At 41.6% G+C, this 15,959-nt stretch overlaps 1 protein-coding gene across 2 annotated transcripts in view; it reads left to right on the top strand.

Annotated features, from left to right (window-relative positions):
• The window catches only part of osbpl3b (oxysterol binding protein-like 3b), a 226,963-nt gene that overhangs the window by 105,034 nt on the left and 105,970 nt on the right, over positions 1 to 15,959 (top strand). For both annotated transcript variants that reach the window (XM_068001962.1, XM_068001971.1), the window contains exons 4-6: positions 228 to 281; positions 2,279 to 2,392; positions 2,477 to 2,635. In XM_068001962.1, coding sequence (XP_067858063.1) covers positions 228 to 281; positions 2,279 to 2,392; positions 2,477 to 2,635 — 327 coding nt within the window. The remainder of the gene's footprint in view (positions 1 to 227; positions 282 to 2,278; positions 2,393 to 2,476; positions 2,636 to 15,959) is intronic.

The raw sequence follows: 15,959 nt of genomic DNA, 5'->3' as shown, positions 1-15,959 counted from the left end.
GACTTCATAAAGGGAGTGCTTCTGTAAAAATGAAGGTTAGCATCAGATGTTGAGATTGAGTTTTTGTGTATGATTTTGTACTCCAGTGAGAGCTAGTGCAATTTTATGCAGGGTCTTTGTTTGTTTGTTTGTACTATTGATAGGAATATGAAGTTATCCTAGTATATTAGCTATATTTTTTCCCAGTTAGATAAACCTCGAGTAAATATTCTTGTTTTTACTTCCAGCGATACTTCTTTTTAGATAAAGGGATCCTGAAGTATTCAAAATCTCAGGCTGATGTAAGTATAAAAGAGTAATATTTGAAGGAGTTTTTTGTAAAGCTGTCCTAGCTGTAAACTGTGAAGGAACATCTTTAAATCTACTAGGCCTTTTTTTGAGTAACAACAATAAAATTCTTTCTTAAAATTCATATCCTTCCTTCCGATTATGATTCAGAGCTTGGAACACTGGATATGTAAACTGGGTATTTAACAAAATGGATAAATCAATTAAAAAGAATGAACTGGCTCCAGTCTGGTACTTCCCATGCTTTAAATTCTAATTTTTATATATTTATAAGTACCCTGTCTGTTGATAGGCAGCATAATGGATTGATTAATCAGAAATCTTAAATTTTGATTTGCAAAAGATGCAATTTTGATTGGGAAAATATGTTAATCCTTGGACTGCTAAGAGATCTGAGGAAATTCTAGTCTTCCTGGTCTAAGCATTGTAAGCGTCAGTTCACACACTGACAGTGAAACAAACCCTAGTTGCAATAAAAAGCTGTTCAAATGTTGTTACTGAAATATTTTATATAACTAAAGAACACTTCTCACAATGTCTTCCTATTTTTCCCTTCCATTGTCCCTTCTGTTTTTATTTTATATCTATTTTAAAATAATAATCTAACTCTTCTATATTTTTTTAAAAGAAAAAAAATCACCTGACTTCCTGTGCTCTCATGTCCCACTGTTTGTTTTGGAGTTGAGAATTCCATCCAAAAGATAGACTTCTGGCTGGAAACCAGTTCCAAAGGTCAGTTTTGCTGTCAGTTGAGTCCCAGGACTTTAAAGGTTGACAAAGTTGCATCCCGATATGGCACACAACTGGTTTAGCCATTCATCACCAGATCTGACTGGATCACACCATCCTCCTCCAACACCTCGCCTCCATTGTCCAGCTGAATGGAACTATCCTCGCGTAGTTCCATTCTTACCTATCCAGTCATAGCCAGAGAATCTCCTGCAGTGGATTCTTACCTAGCTCTACCTCACCACCACCTTAAGATACCCCTCCACTGCCTCTATTGTCAGGCGACTTGTCTGACATTCAGTTCTGGATGAGCTGAAATCATCTCCCAATTAAACATTGGGAAGACCGAAGCCATTGTCTTTGGGCCCCCGTCACAACTCCGTTCCCAAGCCATCGATTCCATCCTCGTCCTTGGCCACTGTCTCAAGCTGAACTAGACTGTTCACAACCTTTGCATTCTATTTCATCCTGAGCTGAGCTTCCGATCCCATATCCTCTTCCTCACAATGGTTGCTTACCTCCACCTCCAGAATATTGCCCATCTGCTGGTGAAACTCTCATCCATGCTTTTGTTACCTCAGAATATTCAACTGTTTCAATGCTCTCCTGGCTAATTTCTCATCTTTTACCCTGCATAAACTTGAGCACCTCCAAAACTCTTCTGGCTGTATCCTAACTCGCACCAAGCATCATTCACCCATCACATCTATGCTCGCTGACCTACGTTGGCTCCCATCCATCAGTGCATCGATTTTATACTTCTCATCCTAGTGTTCAAATCCCCTATAGTCTCATCCCTCCTTTACTCTATAACCTCCTCTAGTCCTAGAACCCTCCAAAAATCGTGCATTCCTCAAAATCTGGCCTCTTGTGCATCCCCCATTTCACCCACCATTGGCGGTTGTTCCTTCAGCATTCTTGGGCCTTAAGCTTTGGAATTCCCCCTCTAAACATCTCTACCTCTCTCTCCTCCTATAAAACGCTCCTTAAAACCTATCTGACAAAGCTTTTGATCACTTGTCCTAATTTCTCCTTTGGCTTAGTGCCATTTTTTTGTCTGATTACTCTTCTGTAAAATGCCTTGGGACGTTGTACTACGTTAAAGGTGCTATATTAATGTTGTAAATTTAATATTTGGCATTGTTCTTGAGCATCAAATGAAGACCAGCTAATGCTAGATGTTTTATCTCAGCTGTGGTGCCAGCGTCCCAATTGTACCACGTGTTGCAGGGTGGGTTAAAAAAGAATTGTTATTTTTCAGATTCAAAAAGGAAAACTTCATGGATGCATTGATGTTGGGCTGTCTGTGATGTCGATAAAGAAGAAAGCAAAATGTATTGATCTAGATACAGAAGAGCACATATACCATTTGAAGGTATTCACAGTATCTCTCTTGCAGAACCAATACTGATCATTTTTATTGTGATAATCACACTTAAATGAAATGTACTTTTGCTAGGTAAAATCCCTGGAATTTTTTGACGATTGGGTAGCAAAGTTGCGTCATCACAGACTTTACCGCCAGAATGAAATTGCCAAGTTTCCACACGATTGCTTCTTCCCAATCTCGTCCACTGCAGACTCTTTACCAAGCTCTTTGGACTCTCCTTTCAGAAAGGTAATTGGATACCTAAAATTAATTTTAATTAAGTTTTAAAAAGTGAAAGGTTAATCTTTTAGCTTTCAGCTGACAATGCTACAACTGATGGCATTTTATATCCTATAAGGTGTGATTTCAAATTTGTGCTCATCTGCTTTTTTTTTCTTTCCTTTCCACATGTTGCTCCATGTACCAGGTTAGCTGAGAGTTTGAACTTAGCATGCAGCTGGAGTTGGATACTTGATCTGAGCTTTGGGTCATTGATTATAAATTTACTGCAAATTTGTGCTTAGCTATACAGCCCAGAAGGTTCAATTTCCAGTCTATGCTGAGTTAGCTGTTCTTAGCGAGGGCATCAATTATGGCACTGCAATTAGTCTCTGGGACCCTGTGTTAAACCATCTTCACCTCTACTTCCTAATTGCTAATTTTGCGGGCATTGGTGTTGAGTGAGAATAAAGGAACATAGGAACAGGAGTAGGCCGTTCAACCGCTTGAGCCTGTTCCGCGTTCAATTAAATCATAGCAGATCTGCATCTTAACTCCATCTACCTGCCTTGGTTCCATAACCCTCAATACCTTTGCCTAACAAAAAATCTTTCAATCTTAATTTTTACATTTTCAATTGACCTAGCCTTAACAGCATTTTGGGGGAGAGAGTTCCAGATTTCCACTATCCTTTGTGTGAAGAAGTGCTTCTTGACATCACCCCTAAAAGGCCTAGCTCTAATTTTAAGGTTATTCCCCCATGTTCTGGACTTCTCCACCAGAGGAAATAGTTTCTCTCTATCTACTCAATCAAATCCTTTAATCATCTTAAACACCTCAATTAGATCACTGTTAGCAGATTTCTCCCATTACTGTCTCAACAATCGGTTGTTAATCCATCAATAACTTCTGCTTGATTCCAGCATGAGTGGTTATAAAATTGCAAGTTTAATAGGTTGACTTACAACAGAGTTGCACTGCAGCTGTTTTCCAGATTACATTCAACAATATTATAGTTATAATACAACTGTCTACAGATTACATTAATGACAAGCAATCAATACAACCTAACCTGTCCGCAAATCCAGATAGATCAGATCTGACCTTTGCGGACTGCCTGTGGCAATGGACTTCTGACCATCTCCTCTTGAGAGCTCTAACTTTTGGGAGGGAGCATGCCCTATCTTTATGCTATTCAGCTGCGTTGTTCTGTACGTAATGCCACTGATCTTATTTCATGGTCGTAAACCATCCTAGTGCGCTGACTCTCCATAAACCACCAAGGATTGTTTAATGTCTTAGTGTTTAAGTAGCCTTTTACCATTATTAGTTCTTAGTATTTTTATACTAGGTTAGGACAACTTGTGTCTTGAATCTTACTGTTTTTCAATATTCTAATGCCTCAACATTCTTTCAGTGACCCCTTGGGTTTCTGTAAATTATTTTCCTCAGAGATGCACACCTTTGCCCTCCTATGTAGGCCCGCCCTCTTGCTAAGATGCATGGCACTATCCGAACCAGTATTTTCTATGCTTGTTTTAAACCATCTTCTTACAATCACCCCTTAATCTTCTATACTCAAGGGAATACAAGCCTAGTCTATGCAACCTGTCGTCTTAATTTAACCCTTTTAGCCCCAGTATCATTCCAGTGAATCTGTGCTGCACCCCTTCCAAGGCCAATATATCCTTCCTGAGATGCGGTGCCCAGAACTGAACGCAGTACTCTAAATGGGGGTCTATCCAGTGTTTTATAGAACTGTAACATAACTTCCAGCCCCCTTAAGATAAAGACCAACATTCCATTAGCCTTTGTAATTATTTTTTGTACCTGTCCATTCACTTTTAGTGATTTCTGTTCTTTGTTATAACTGGATAGCCTGGCCTTCAGTTGTTTCCAAGCCTTTATTCACAAAGAAATCCCCCTTACACACACCATACCTAGATAAGATCATATAAAAAGGACACAAGAGAGTCCCCAATTGATGCACACCACCTGAATACAATTAATACTAATTGATATAAATCACATGATACAATTAACACTTGGACCCCTAAATCTCTGCTCCTCCACAGTTCCTAGCTTCACGCCATTTAGAAAATACTCTGATCTATCTTTCTTAGGTCCAAAATAGATGACCTCATATTTCCCCATATTGAAGTCCATCTGCCACAGTTTTGCCACTCACTTAATCTATCAATGTCCCTTTGCAACTTTCTGCTTCCATCTATACTATTTACTGTGCCACCTAACTTGGTGTCATCAGCAAACTTGGATATATGGCTCTCTATTTCTCCATCCAAGTCATTTATAAATATAGTGAAAAGCTGAGGCCCCGGTATAGATCCCTGGGAGACAGCACTATCACATCCTGCCAATTGGAGTGCATACTCGTTATCCCTACTCTATCTCCTACCTCCTAACCAATTCCCTACAACTGTCAATAGGTTCCCTTCAATTCAATGTGCTCCCATTTTTGTTAGCAGTTTCTTATGTGGAACTTTGTTGATTGCCATCTGGAAGTCCATATAGATAACATCTGTAGACACTCCCTTATCTACCACATTAGTTGCCACCTCAAAGAATTCAACTAGGTTCGTTAGACATGACTTACCCTTTACAAATCCAAGCAGAATCTCTCTGATCAATTCATGTTTGTCCAAGTGACAGGTTCAGGCTTAGTCTGTTGGCACTTGCCATCTGGACATGTACGTTAAGTATGGCCACTTCGATAAAGACCAGAGAGCTGCCAACATCTATGAAACTACCCCAGCAAGAATTGGTGCCTTTAAAGTGTCACTGTTGGAACAGCTGGTAACACACTCATCTGAGTTAGAAGGTTATGGGTTCAAACCCTACTCCAAAGATTTGAGCATATAATCTAGGCTGATGCCTAAGTGCAGTACTGAGGGAGTGGTGCCCTTTTGGTGATGCTATATTTCAAATAAGATGTTAAACCATTTGCCCTTTCAGGTGGATGTAAAAAAAATCCTATGGGACTATTTGAAGAAGAGCAGGGGAGTTCTCCTGGCGTCCTGACCGATATTTATTCAGCCAACATCTTATTGGTCATTTATCTCATTGCTGTTCATGGACCTTGCTGTGCACAAATTGGCTGCCATGTTTGCCTATGTAACAACAGTGCTTATGCTTCAAAAGTACTTCTTTGGCTGTGAAGAGCTTTGGAACGTTCTGAAGTCATGAAAGGTGCTATATAAATGCAAATTCTTTTCTTCTTTCCAAACCAAAGGGAAAAATGAGGGAGTGGCGAGGAGATGATGAGCTGGCTCATCTTTTGTGGTACTGTTCATGGATAGTCTGGGTTCTGGAGCACATTTGTGATGTCTAGTGCTAACCTGTGCCTTTAAAGCAAATGCTCAGGTATTCCTTGTGGGGAAATAGTTTAATATGTGCGGAGTTCCATTAGAGGCCAATTATTGGAAGTTTCTGTAGAGTGACATTTGTCTGGCTCTTCTCCTTGGAGTAAGATCAAGTTTCTTGAGTTCGAAAACGGAACAGGAAATAACTAGGTTTATTTTTCTAAATTTCTTCGGTTGTGTTTTATTGATGTTTTATACAAAGTGTGATGGGTGCTATTAAAACTTTCATAGACATAGCTATAAATGGATTGTAATTATTTGCTTAGTAGAAGACCTCGTGGTGGTGTTCAGAGTAGGCAATGGAAATTCTGAAGTGTGACTGGACATGAATATGACTTATCATGTTTTGGGATTTTTTGAAAAAAAAATTTTCTTCACGGAAAGCATTTGGTTTTGAGTTGTGTTTAAGTGTAGTGTTTGAAAACAAAGTAAATTTTCACAGGGTTAGGTTTAAATAATAGCCACAGGCTACAAAGCCAAATTGACCAGTTTGTGGAATTCCACAGCTCACTCTATTTCAAACTGATGCAGTGAGAGTTGATTGTCTCATTCTTTGTCCATTAGCTAGAATGGCCCTTATTCATTCTGAGAATAACAGCAGATGTTTTCTGTAAACCTGCACCCCTGGGGTGGAGGTAGCCAATTTTATTGACTGGTCTACTAATGAATCACTGAATGGAGAGGACATCAGAGTCAAAGCCCTCTCACTGGCTGGGAACAAAGAGAAAAGAACAGATGGACACATGGGCAGTCAGTGAGGTTTTAAAAATAAGAGACTGTGAGGTGTAGGCCTGGGACCTAGACCTGGAAGTTAAAATGCAGGAAGTCTGTTCTTGGAGTTAGAAGTTGCCTCGAAAGAAGGGTAATGACAAAAATAAGTAAGCTAGTCCATAAAAGGGACAACGTGTGTGGTTTATTATTTATTTCCCATCTTTCAAGGAGAAAAATTAGATTGCGTGAAGTCGTGGAATTTGCTTTGACTGTTTCTCTATGTTCACTTGCTGTCAATAGATAAAACAGCTTAATAATTCCGATCTGGCCTCATCTCACCCTGGTGTTTCTCAGTTTGCCTTTGGAAAAATTGGAGAAACATAACTGAAGGCACATGCAAAAGACAGATTATCTAGGTCAGATCACAAGGGGATCCTATTATTACATCTCTGGATTATGCGATTGTATAACTAGATATTACGCAGTATGGGCATACTCCTAAAAGTAAGGCAGTCAGACCACTTACAGTAGTCACCAGCACCACTGTACCTAAGAGAATATCTAAGGCGAACCTGAAACTTGTAACAATGATGTTTGCAGGAAGTGCACACTATGTATAAGACTTTAATATATTAGGAATACCAGTTTAAAAGATTTCTTTCAGAAGTATGATTCCTAATAGGTGCTCCAACTTTTCCATTATTGGATCAACAGGTAAAAGTATTTTAAACAAGTGAAAGCATTTTAAGCAAAACAGTTTGGTGTGTGTATGGTTAACCAAGTACAGTGATTCACTGTGGCAAGTGCTAACTAGAATTTTCTTAACTGGATAGCCAGTTATCTTCAGTCAATTTAATTTAGCTACATGTTAATTGTACGGTAGACCCAGTTGGACGTGTACCGTTTGTGTTCTGGACAAGTATGTAGTTAATTAATCTGACTCCTATGTTTATCATTATTAAAGAATTCTGTTAGAGATTTAAACAGTAGGATAAAGGGAGCACTTTATGCACAACAGGGCATTCCATTAAGTTTTTGTGGAGTGGTATTGGTATACTTGTCAGAAATGAATATAAGAAACCCTTTTTAATGTTCAGCTTTACCTTTTGAAACTTGGGAGTTCCATTTAAAATATTTGCTGCAATTGTGCTTCCTCCCCCCCAATGTGGAAGTAGAGTTCATTTACGTAAATGCAGAATAATGTAATGAAGCAATATAACAGATTTTTTGAGATGGGAACATGAAGTGGAAAACCCAGTCCTTACAAAAAAAAAAATTAGATGATAAATTGGTGGCAGAACAAAAATATGGAGCTGGAAATACTTTAAAATATAGTACTGAAATTTAATTTTCAACAATGTGAGTCAGAAAGAAACTGGGTGTGTCAAATAAAATAAAGGAAGTAGTGTAAAACTGAAAGATTAATTCAAATCTTTTAGCCTGCAATATTCTTAGCTTCCCCCATCCAAACCCTGTCCAGTATTGCTCCTTTCCCAGCTTGAGTTAAAGCTGTTACCTGGTCATGCTGCCATTCTCAACTGTAATCAGTCATAGCAAATTATGAAGCAAGATCAGCTATGTACGGTAATTTTATAAAAGTTAAACTATATCGGCAGCTATTCAAAAATAACTATAACCAGCTATGAATTTGAGAATATAATCTGGGTAACAATGAAAGCATCAGCAAAGATAAGGGATGATCAACTTCATCAATTTCTTATAATGCATTACTTGAGAAAGGAAATTAATGGATTTCCTGGATCCATTATTGTAAAAACCTATTTGGCTTTTCCAAGAAATACACTATAGCAAGGGTCTATTATACATTTAAGTCCATGTTAAAGAGTAAATCTCAATCTAAATGGCTAAAAGCAAACTTTTCTAAATTTTGGCAAGTAATAGATTTGTTTTTCAAAGTTTTGGTAGGAAATTGAGTTGTCCATTGGGTTAGAACATCAACCTGTGGGAGCTGGGTTTGAATTCGGTCGATGGTTGGGATGAAAGCTGTCTCACTCAAAAGTAATGTAGAATTAACTTGACAATTTTTAAACCGTGTTCCCATTGATGAAAACTACCCCCCTAATTCTGCACAAATTGGCAGTCTCACTTGGCTGGTATAGAAACTTGAAAAATTCCCACTACAGTGCAGAATAAAGAGGCTTTACTGTGCACCTGGATTCTGTTTCACCTCATTTTGAGCATAGCTGCTGCAGACACAGATTTCTGAAGAATGGAAGCTCCTACTTTTGGGACCTAGACATCATTAATCTTTAGCACAAAAATATACATTTTATGTTTGAAAAGTTTAGAATCTCTCAATTTTACCTTCTAGCTGTAGTAAAAAATATATGCTGCACATCCTGTTCCGAATGGAGTGTTCACTAATCACATGGACTGCCTTTGAGTCATAATTTGAATTTTGAAGTCAGTATTTTTAACTTTTGAATACTAGATTTTAATATGGGACCTTATTTGTTAAGAATTTACAAAATAATGTCATTAAATTAGTTCTTTGTATTAGAAAAAAATTAACTCCAGACCGCTGTGGGACTTGTTTGTTGGGACTTGGGGCAGCACTTTAGACTTGTGTACACTTTATGCATTTGGATAGGTGAAATTTAACTGTTTTGTAATATATAAAGAGAACATGCTATTCCTCTATTATGCAATGAATTAAAATCCAAACACAGCTTCAGTTCACATCCTATGATGTCAATCCCTGACCAAAATAACTTTTAGGAACAAGAAAATGGCAACAGGCCCAAACAATTTTCTTCAATATTTGGCCAGCTTCCTATCACTATAAACTTGGAATTCGACTTATGATATCCCTGTCCAAGGCTAACCCCCAGGATATGCTACTTCTAGCTTAAGTCAATTATTTATCAAACATTGTATTTTACCTCCTATTCCATGACCCCTTACGATAGCCATTAATCTGCAATGAACTGCGATAAAAGCTTTTTTGGAATCTACGTGTATATTCATCAGCTACATTTCCCCTGTCGCAGTGTTAATAATCTGCTGAATCCGTGTAGACTTTTTTAACAAGTTATTTTACCAATGATCAATCACTGAATGGGGCAAGGGTGAGGAAAGAAGACTTCCTCTGTGCTAGGCTTATAGAATCCATAGATGTGCTCATTTTTAAAATTGATTTCCTATGTAGTGCACAAAGGAAATCTTTGACTATCATTTGAGACTTTTCGCTATAGCTGATGTTAAATGTGTGTGTGTGTCATCCTTTTTCAAATAAGTCTGTTGCCTGTGGCTGTTTATTGGCATGACAGTTGCCATTGACAAATGGACCTGGATTTTCACTCTGAGCCGCGGAAGGGGAGGGATGGGCATTTCCTGACAGAAAACCCGGAAGTATGGGTTTCCCCAGACACACTGATGATCTCAACGTCAGGACATTTTTTTCAGCAGGGATAGCCAGCCAGATTGATAGGCTGGCTGATTGTTGGACGGGAAAGCAGCTGGGGAGCGGATGCCAGTAAGTCTGACATCGGGGGTTGTGGGGGGTGGGGGGTGTGGTGTCAGGGATATCAGAGGGGTCGGAAACATCTGGGAAAGGGGGGGCCATGGATAGACCAGGGATGTGGAATATGATGGGGGGGATCGGCCGATCGCGTGTGTGGGATCAAGGCAGGTAGGTTTGTTGGACCTGAAGGAAACACTCCTGTTCCTCCTGGCCCACAAGCAGTTCCATAAAGGCATTTATTTACCTGTTGATCCGGGCCTTCTCGCATCCTCATATGTGAATCACAAGGCCCAGGTATCCCGGCCCCCGGGAGTTAAAAATAAAACAGCTATTAAAATGGAGGCTCGCAGCCTTCTTAAAAAAAATTTCACAGACCAACCTGCCTCCTGAGAGCGAGTTGGTGGCCCACCCTCGACCCGCCTCCATTAAAATCGGAAGCTTGTTGGGGTCGGGTTTTACATTTTTACAATTTTAACCTTCCCACCTGTTGTTGGGGGTTAAAGTTACCCCCATGATCCTGAAATGGAATAAAACCAAACTTACGAATTTTAATATCATTAGTTGTCAAGCATTTGGATGTGATGTATTTTGGACTTCACACATAAGCAATCTGTTGTAAAGACTAAGACTCATAGTATTAAAAGAAAAGAGGTGGCAAGATTAGAAGGATGGATGAAGGACAGAAAGCAGAGGAGTAAATGAATGTGTGACAGAAGTGTATTCTTTTGCCTGTACAGAGAAACTTGTACAAACTGATGTTGACCTCTTCTAAGCTGCATACTTTATCTCCCAACTCCTCTCCCTCATCACTCGTTCATTCCATAGCATTGTGACCAGCCAGGAAGGAACTGGTAGCTTGTACAGCCTGGACTCTGACCGCATCTCGGTCTTTTTAAAACTCCCCTATCTCTGCCTTCAAGACTCTAATTTCGGCCTGTGTCTGATCATGCTGCCTCCAAAGGGTGCCTATTCCCAAACAAAGTCCTTGCGAGAGGTATGTTCTCTGTCTCGTATCTTTCCGTCTCTGCTGACATACATTCTCCAATGCCTGCTCATTCTCCTCCCAGCTCCCTTTCAAAATTTCCTTGGAAAATCCGTAGGGCCTCCCTTTTACTTTTAATCTAGTCAGAAATTTTCAAAAAGACCAACTTGGTTGAGAAACCTTCTATTTTGTCTGATTCCATCCTCAAGATCCCCAAGATCGCGATTCCCAGGACCTAGTTATACCCACTGTCAATATTAAATCGCACTCACTGTCCGCATATTTGTTGGACGAGTTCACGGCACCAATTGTTGAACTCCTTCCTTCTAAGGTTCACAACAACACGCTTCGAGTAAGTACGAGACACTTGATAGTGGAATATACGGAACAGACTTTATTCATATACGTTACAGGTGATCAATCTATACCATGTACTGGAGTGGCTTTGGTTTCCTCTCTGTTTCGAGCTCTCCCAACTAACTCTGCAAAAGCCCACTCTTGTACATCTTAGTTTGCCTACTTCAAAGGTATATTTCGCAGATAGGACTTCATGATTTATGTGTTCTTGGATTCTTTCAACAATAGCTTATTGACAGCTTATTTGCCTAAACATCTACTCTATACCGTGGTTAATTGATCCCTCTACCTACGTTTATTACACTAGTCCCTAAAGTTAATACATTAATCACTTGTTTTTTTTATTCGTTCATGGGATGTGGGCGTCACCGGTGAGGCCAGCATTTATTGCCCGTCCCTAATTGCCCTTGAGAAGGTGGTGGTGAGCCGCCTTCTTGAACCGCTGCAGTCCATGTGGTGAAGGTTCTCCGACAGTGCTGTTAGGAAGGGAGTTCCAGGATTTTGACCCAGCGACTATGAAGGAACGGCGATATATTTCCAAGCCGGGATGGTGGGTGACTTGGAGGGGAACGTGCAGGTGGTGTTGTTCCCATGTGCCTGCTGCTCTTGTCCTTCTAGGTGGTAGAGGTCGCGGGTTTGGGAGGTGCTGTCGAAGAAGCCTTGGCGACTTACTGCAGTGCATCCTGCGGATGGTACACACTGCAGCCACAGTGCGCCGGTGGTGAAGGGAGTGAATGTTTAGGGTGGTGGATGGGGTGCCAATCAAGTGGGCTGCTTTGTCCTGGGTGGTGTCAAGCTTCTTGAGTGTTGTTGGAGCTGCACTCATCCAGGCAAGTGGAGAGTATTCCATCACACTCCTGACTTGTGCCTTGTAGATGATGGAAAGGCTTTGGGGAGTCAGGAGGTGAGTCACTCACTGCAGAATACCCAGCCTCTGACCTGCTCTTGTAGCCACAGTATTTATATGGTTGGACCAGTTAAGTTTCTGGTCACTGGTGAGCCCCAGGATGTTGATGGTGGGGGATTCGGCGATGGTAATGCCGTTGAATGTCAAGGGGAGGTGGTTAGACTCTCTTGTTGGAGATGGTAATTGCCTGGCACTTGTCTGGCGCGAAAGTTACTTGCCACTTATCAGCCCAAGCCTGGATGTTGTCCAGGTCTTGCTGCATGCGGGCTCGGACTGCTTCATCATCTGAGGGGTTGCGAATGGAACCGAACACTGTGCAATCATCAGCGAACATCTGATCCGTTGGTTGTGGAATCACTTAGCTCTGTCTATAGCATATTGCTTCTGCTGTTTAGCATGCATGTCGTCCTGAGTTGTAGCTTCACCAGATTGGCACCTCATTTTTAGGTACGCCTGGTGCTGCTCCTGGCATGCTCTTCTACACTCCTCATTGAACCAGGGTTGATCCCCTGGCTTGTTGGTAATGGTAGAGTGAGGAATATGCCGGGCCTTGAGGTTACAGATTGTGCTGGAATACAATTCTGCTGCTGATGGCCCACAGCACCTCATGGATGCCCAGTTTTGAGATGCTAGATCAGTTCTGAATCCTATTTAGCACGGTGGTAGTGCCACACAACACGTTGGATGGTGTCCTCAGTGCGAAGACGGGACTTCGTCTCCACAAGGACTGTGTGGTGGTCACTCTTACCAATACTGTCATGAACAGATGCATTTGCGACAGGTAGATTGGTGAGGACGAGGTCAAGTAAGTTTTTCCCTCGTGTTGGTTCGCTCACCACCTGCCGCAGGCCCAGTCTGGCAGCTATGTCCTTCAGGACTCAACCAGCTCGGTCAGTAGTGGTGCTACCGAGCCACTCTTGGTGATGGACATTGAAGTCTCCCACCCAGAGTACCTTCTGTGCCTTTGCTACCCTCAGTGCTTCCTCCATGTGATCCTCAACATGGAGGAGGACTGATTCATCAGCTGTGGGAGGGCGGCAGGTGGTAATCAGCAGGAGGTTTCCTTGCCCATGTTTGACCTGATGCCGTGAGATTTCATGGGGTCCAGAGTCAATGTTGTGGACTCCCAGGGCCACTCCCTCCTGACTGGAAATCACTGTACTGCCACCTCTGGTCGGTCTGTCCTGCTGGTGGGACAGGACATACCCAAGGATGGTGATGGAAGAGTCTGGGATGTTGGCTGAAAGGTATGATTCTGTGAGTATGGCTATGTCAGGCTGTTGCTTGAATAGTCTGTGAGACAGTTCTCCCAATTTTGGCACAAGTCCCCAAATGTTAGTGAGGAGGACTTTGCAGGATCGACTGGGCTCAGTTTGCCTTTGTCTTGTCTGGTGCCTAGTGGTCCGTCCGGTTTTATTCTTATGACTTTTTTTAGCAAGATTTTACAACTGAGTGGCTTGCTGGGCCATTTCAGTTGATTGATTGCTTGCACAGCTCTATCCCAGGAATAGAGCGGTTTCTCTGCCACCATGGATGCTGAGTAAGGAACTCCCTTTTCCACAAAAGCTGGGAACTGTGCCATGCACAATCACATCTCATTCCACCATAGGTGAAAGACAGACACTTATGTGAGGAACCGTAAATAATGACTAATTGTTCACTTGGCGTCGAGTCAGAATGAGGTTTAACTGCATTAATTTTAAACAGAATCATTTCCCGCCTTTTCCACGGAGCTCGTTTTTCGCAGAGATCTGCAACCAGCTTTGGGGATGGGGGTAGGGGGGGGTAAGAGTTGGGAATTGGGGGCCCTGAAATTGCAGGGGGTGGGAGGGTGCCCTGAATTCATGGCTGTGGGGGTTGGCCTGAAATCGCGGCAGATGGGACTTGAACTTGTGGAGGGCTCAAGTTGGGTGGAGGGGGTGAATGGTTGGTGGGAAGAGGGAGACAGGAATGGGTGTTTGTGGGGAGAGTGAGATGGGAATGGAGGTTCGGGGGGAGAGGGAGACTGGGGAATGATGGTTTGGATGGGGAGAGGGAGATGGGAAATTGGGACTCGGTGAGGGAGGGGAAGAGGGAGATGGGAATGGGGGAGAGGCGGGCAGAGTGAGACAGGAATGGGGGTTCGGAGGCAGAGTGAGACTGGGGAATGGGGGGGGAGGGAAACTGGGGAATGGGAGCTCGGGAAAGATGGAAAATGGGGGCTGGGGGGGGAGGGAGAGATGGCAAGAATGGTTCCCCCTCTGCCCCGCCCTCTGTTTCGCCTCTTCGCCTGCTCAAGGGTGGCCTCCTGATTCTTGGAACTTCTTACACAACAGCTGCTGGCACAAACCATAAATAAAGATTCTCAACTACAGGGGATCCAACTTTTATAAGGTTAATCCAATAAGATTGGTCACATGGTCCGACGATGCGTGGTCCGACGGTGCTTGGTAATGCCTCCAACCAGAGTTGGCAACCCTACTCCACCAGCACTCCAGGTACTGATGAGCTGTTAACACCCCCGTACCAATGTTCCCTCTAATTTTTTTCGCCCGAGTGCGCGGAATGAATTTGGGTTGTGCACCGATATAAAGGCACCACTGTTAATAAAAAAAAAATCACAACTTTGAATAAAACATCTTTTTAGAGAACATTATTCAGGGTAAATAACAAACAGAACAAATGTACAAAAGAATGGATAATTGTAACAATTTAATGTTATAGTGGCTGATAAATTTATATAATTTATGAAATGGGTTTCTTAAGTTGCAGTAGGATTGAGCAGACCAGTCTCATTATATTTTATTAAAAATTATCTGATGGGAATGATTCCAGTCAGCTTTTTGTTGAATCAGCTCGATGATTCTGATTCAAACAGAAATAAATCGTGTGCAATCAGAATTTTTAAATTGATTTGACAGCTGTTTTTTTATTTCTGACTCAATCAGTGTGAATTTGGGGCGAGGGAACAGTTTAATTAAAGATTTCCCCCCCCCCCTCCCCTCAACACCCCACCCACCCCCATTGAACCCTTAGCAGGGTTTTAAAAAAATTATTGCATTACGGTTGTACACTTTGCAGGACTCATTAGTTTTGGCTGCCTCTATGTAAGGCAGGGAGCAGTTTGAACATGAAGAACCTGAACTGAGGGAGGCAATGGACAAAGATTAGAAAGAGACAATCCTTGGGGCAACTGAGCGCTTTTGGAAAGCAGTCCTGGAACTCCCTACTTAACAGCACTGTGGGAGAACCTTCATCACACGGACTGCAGCAGTTCAAGAAGGCGGCTCACCACCACCTTCTCAAGGGCAATTAGGGATGGGCAATAAATGCTGGCCTCGCCAGCGACGCCCACATCTCATGAACGAATAAAAAAAAGTTGTATAAAACAATTTAAATCAACTTCATTGTTTTGATTACAATGTACCAATGTGATTAGAAAGTATATTTTAGCACAATTGTAGAAGGATATTTAATAACAGTATTACACATGATCTGTGTCAGAATAACTTAATTTGTAAACATGAAATATGGAAATTGATAAATAATTATTA

This window comes from Heptranchias perlo, chromosome 2, assembly GCF_035084215.1.
Source record: "Heptranchias perlo isolate sHepPer1 chromosome 2, sHepPer1.hap1, whole genome shotgun sequence".
NCBI classification, from domain to species: Eukaryota; Metazoa; Chordata; class Chondrichthyes; order Hexanchiformes; family Hexanchidae; genus Heptranchias; species Heptranchias perlo.
The sequence above is the reverse complement of the archived record's forward strand: the minus strand, read 5'-3'. Positions and strand labels throughout refer to the sequence as shown.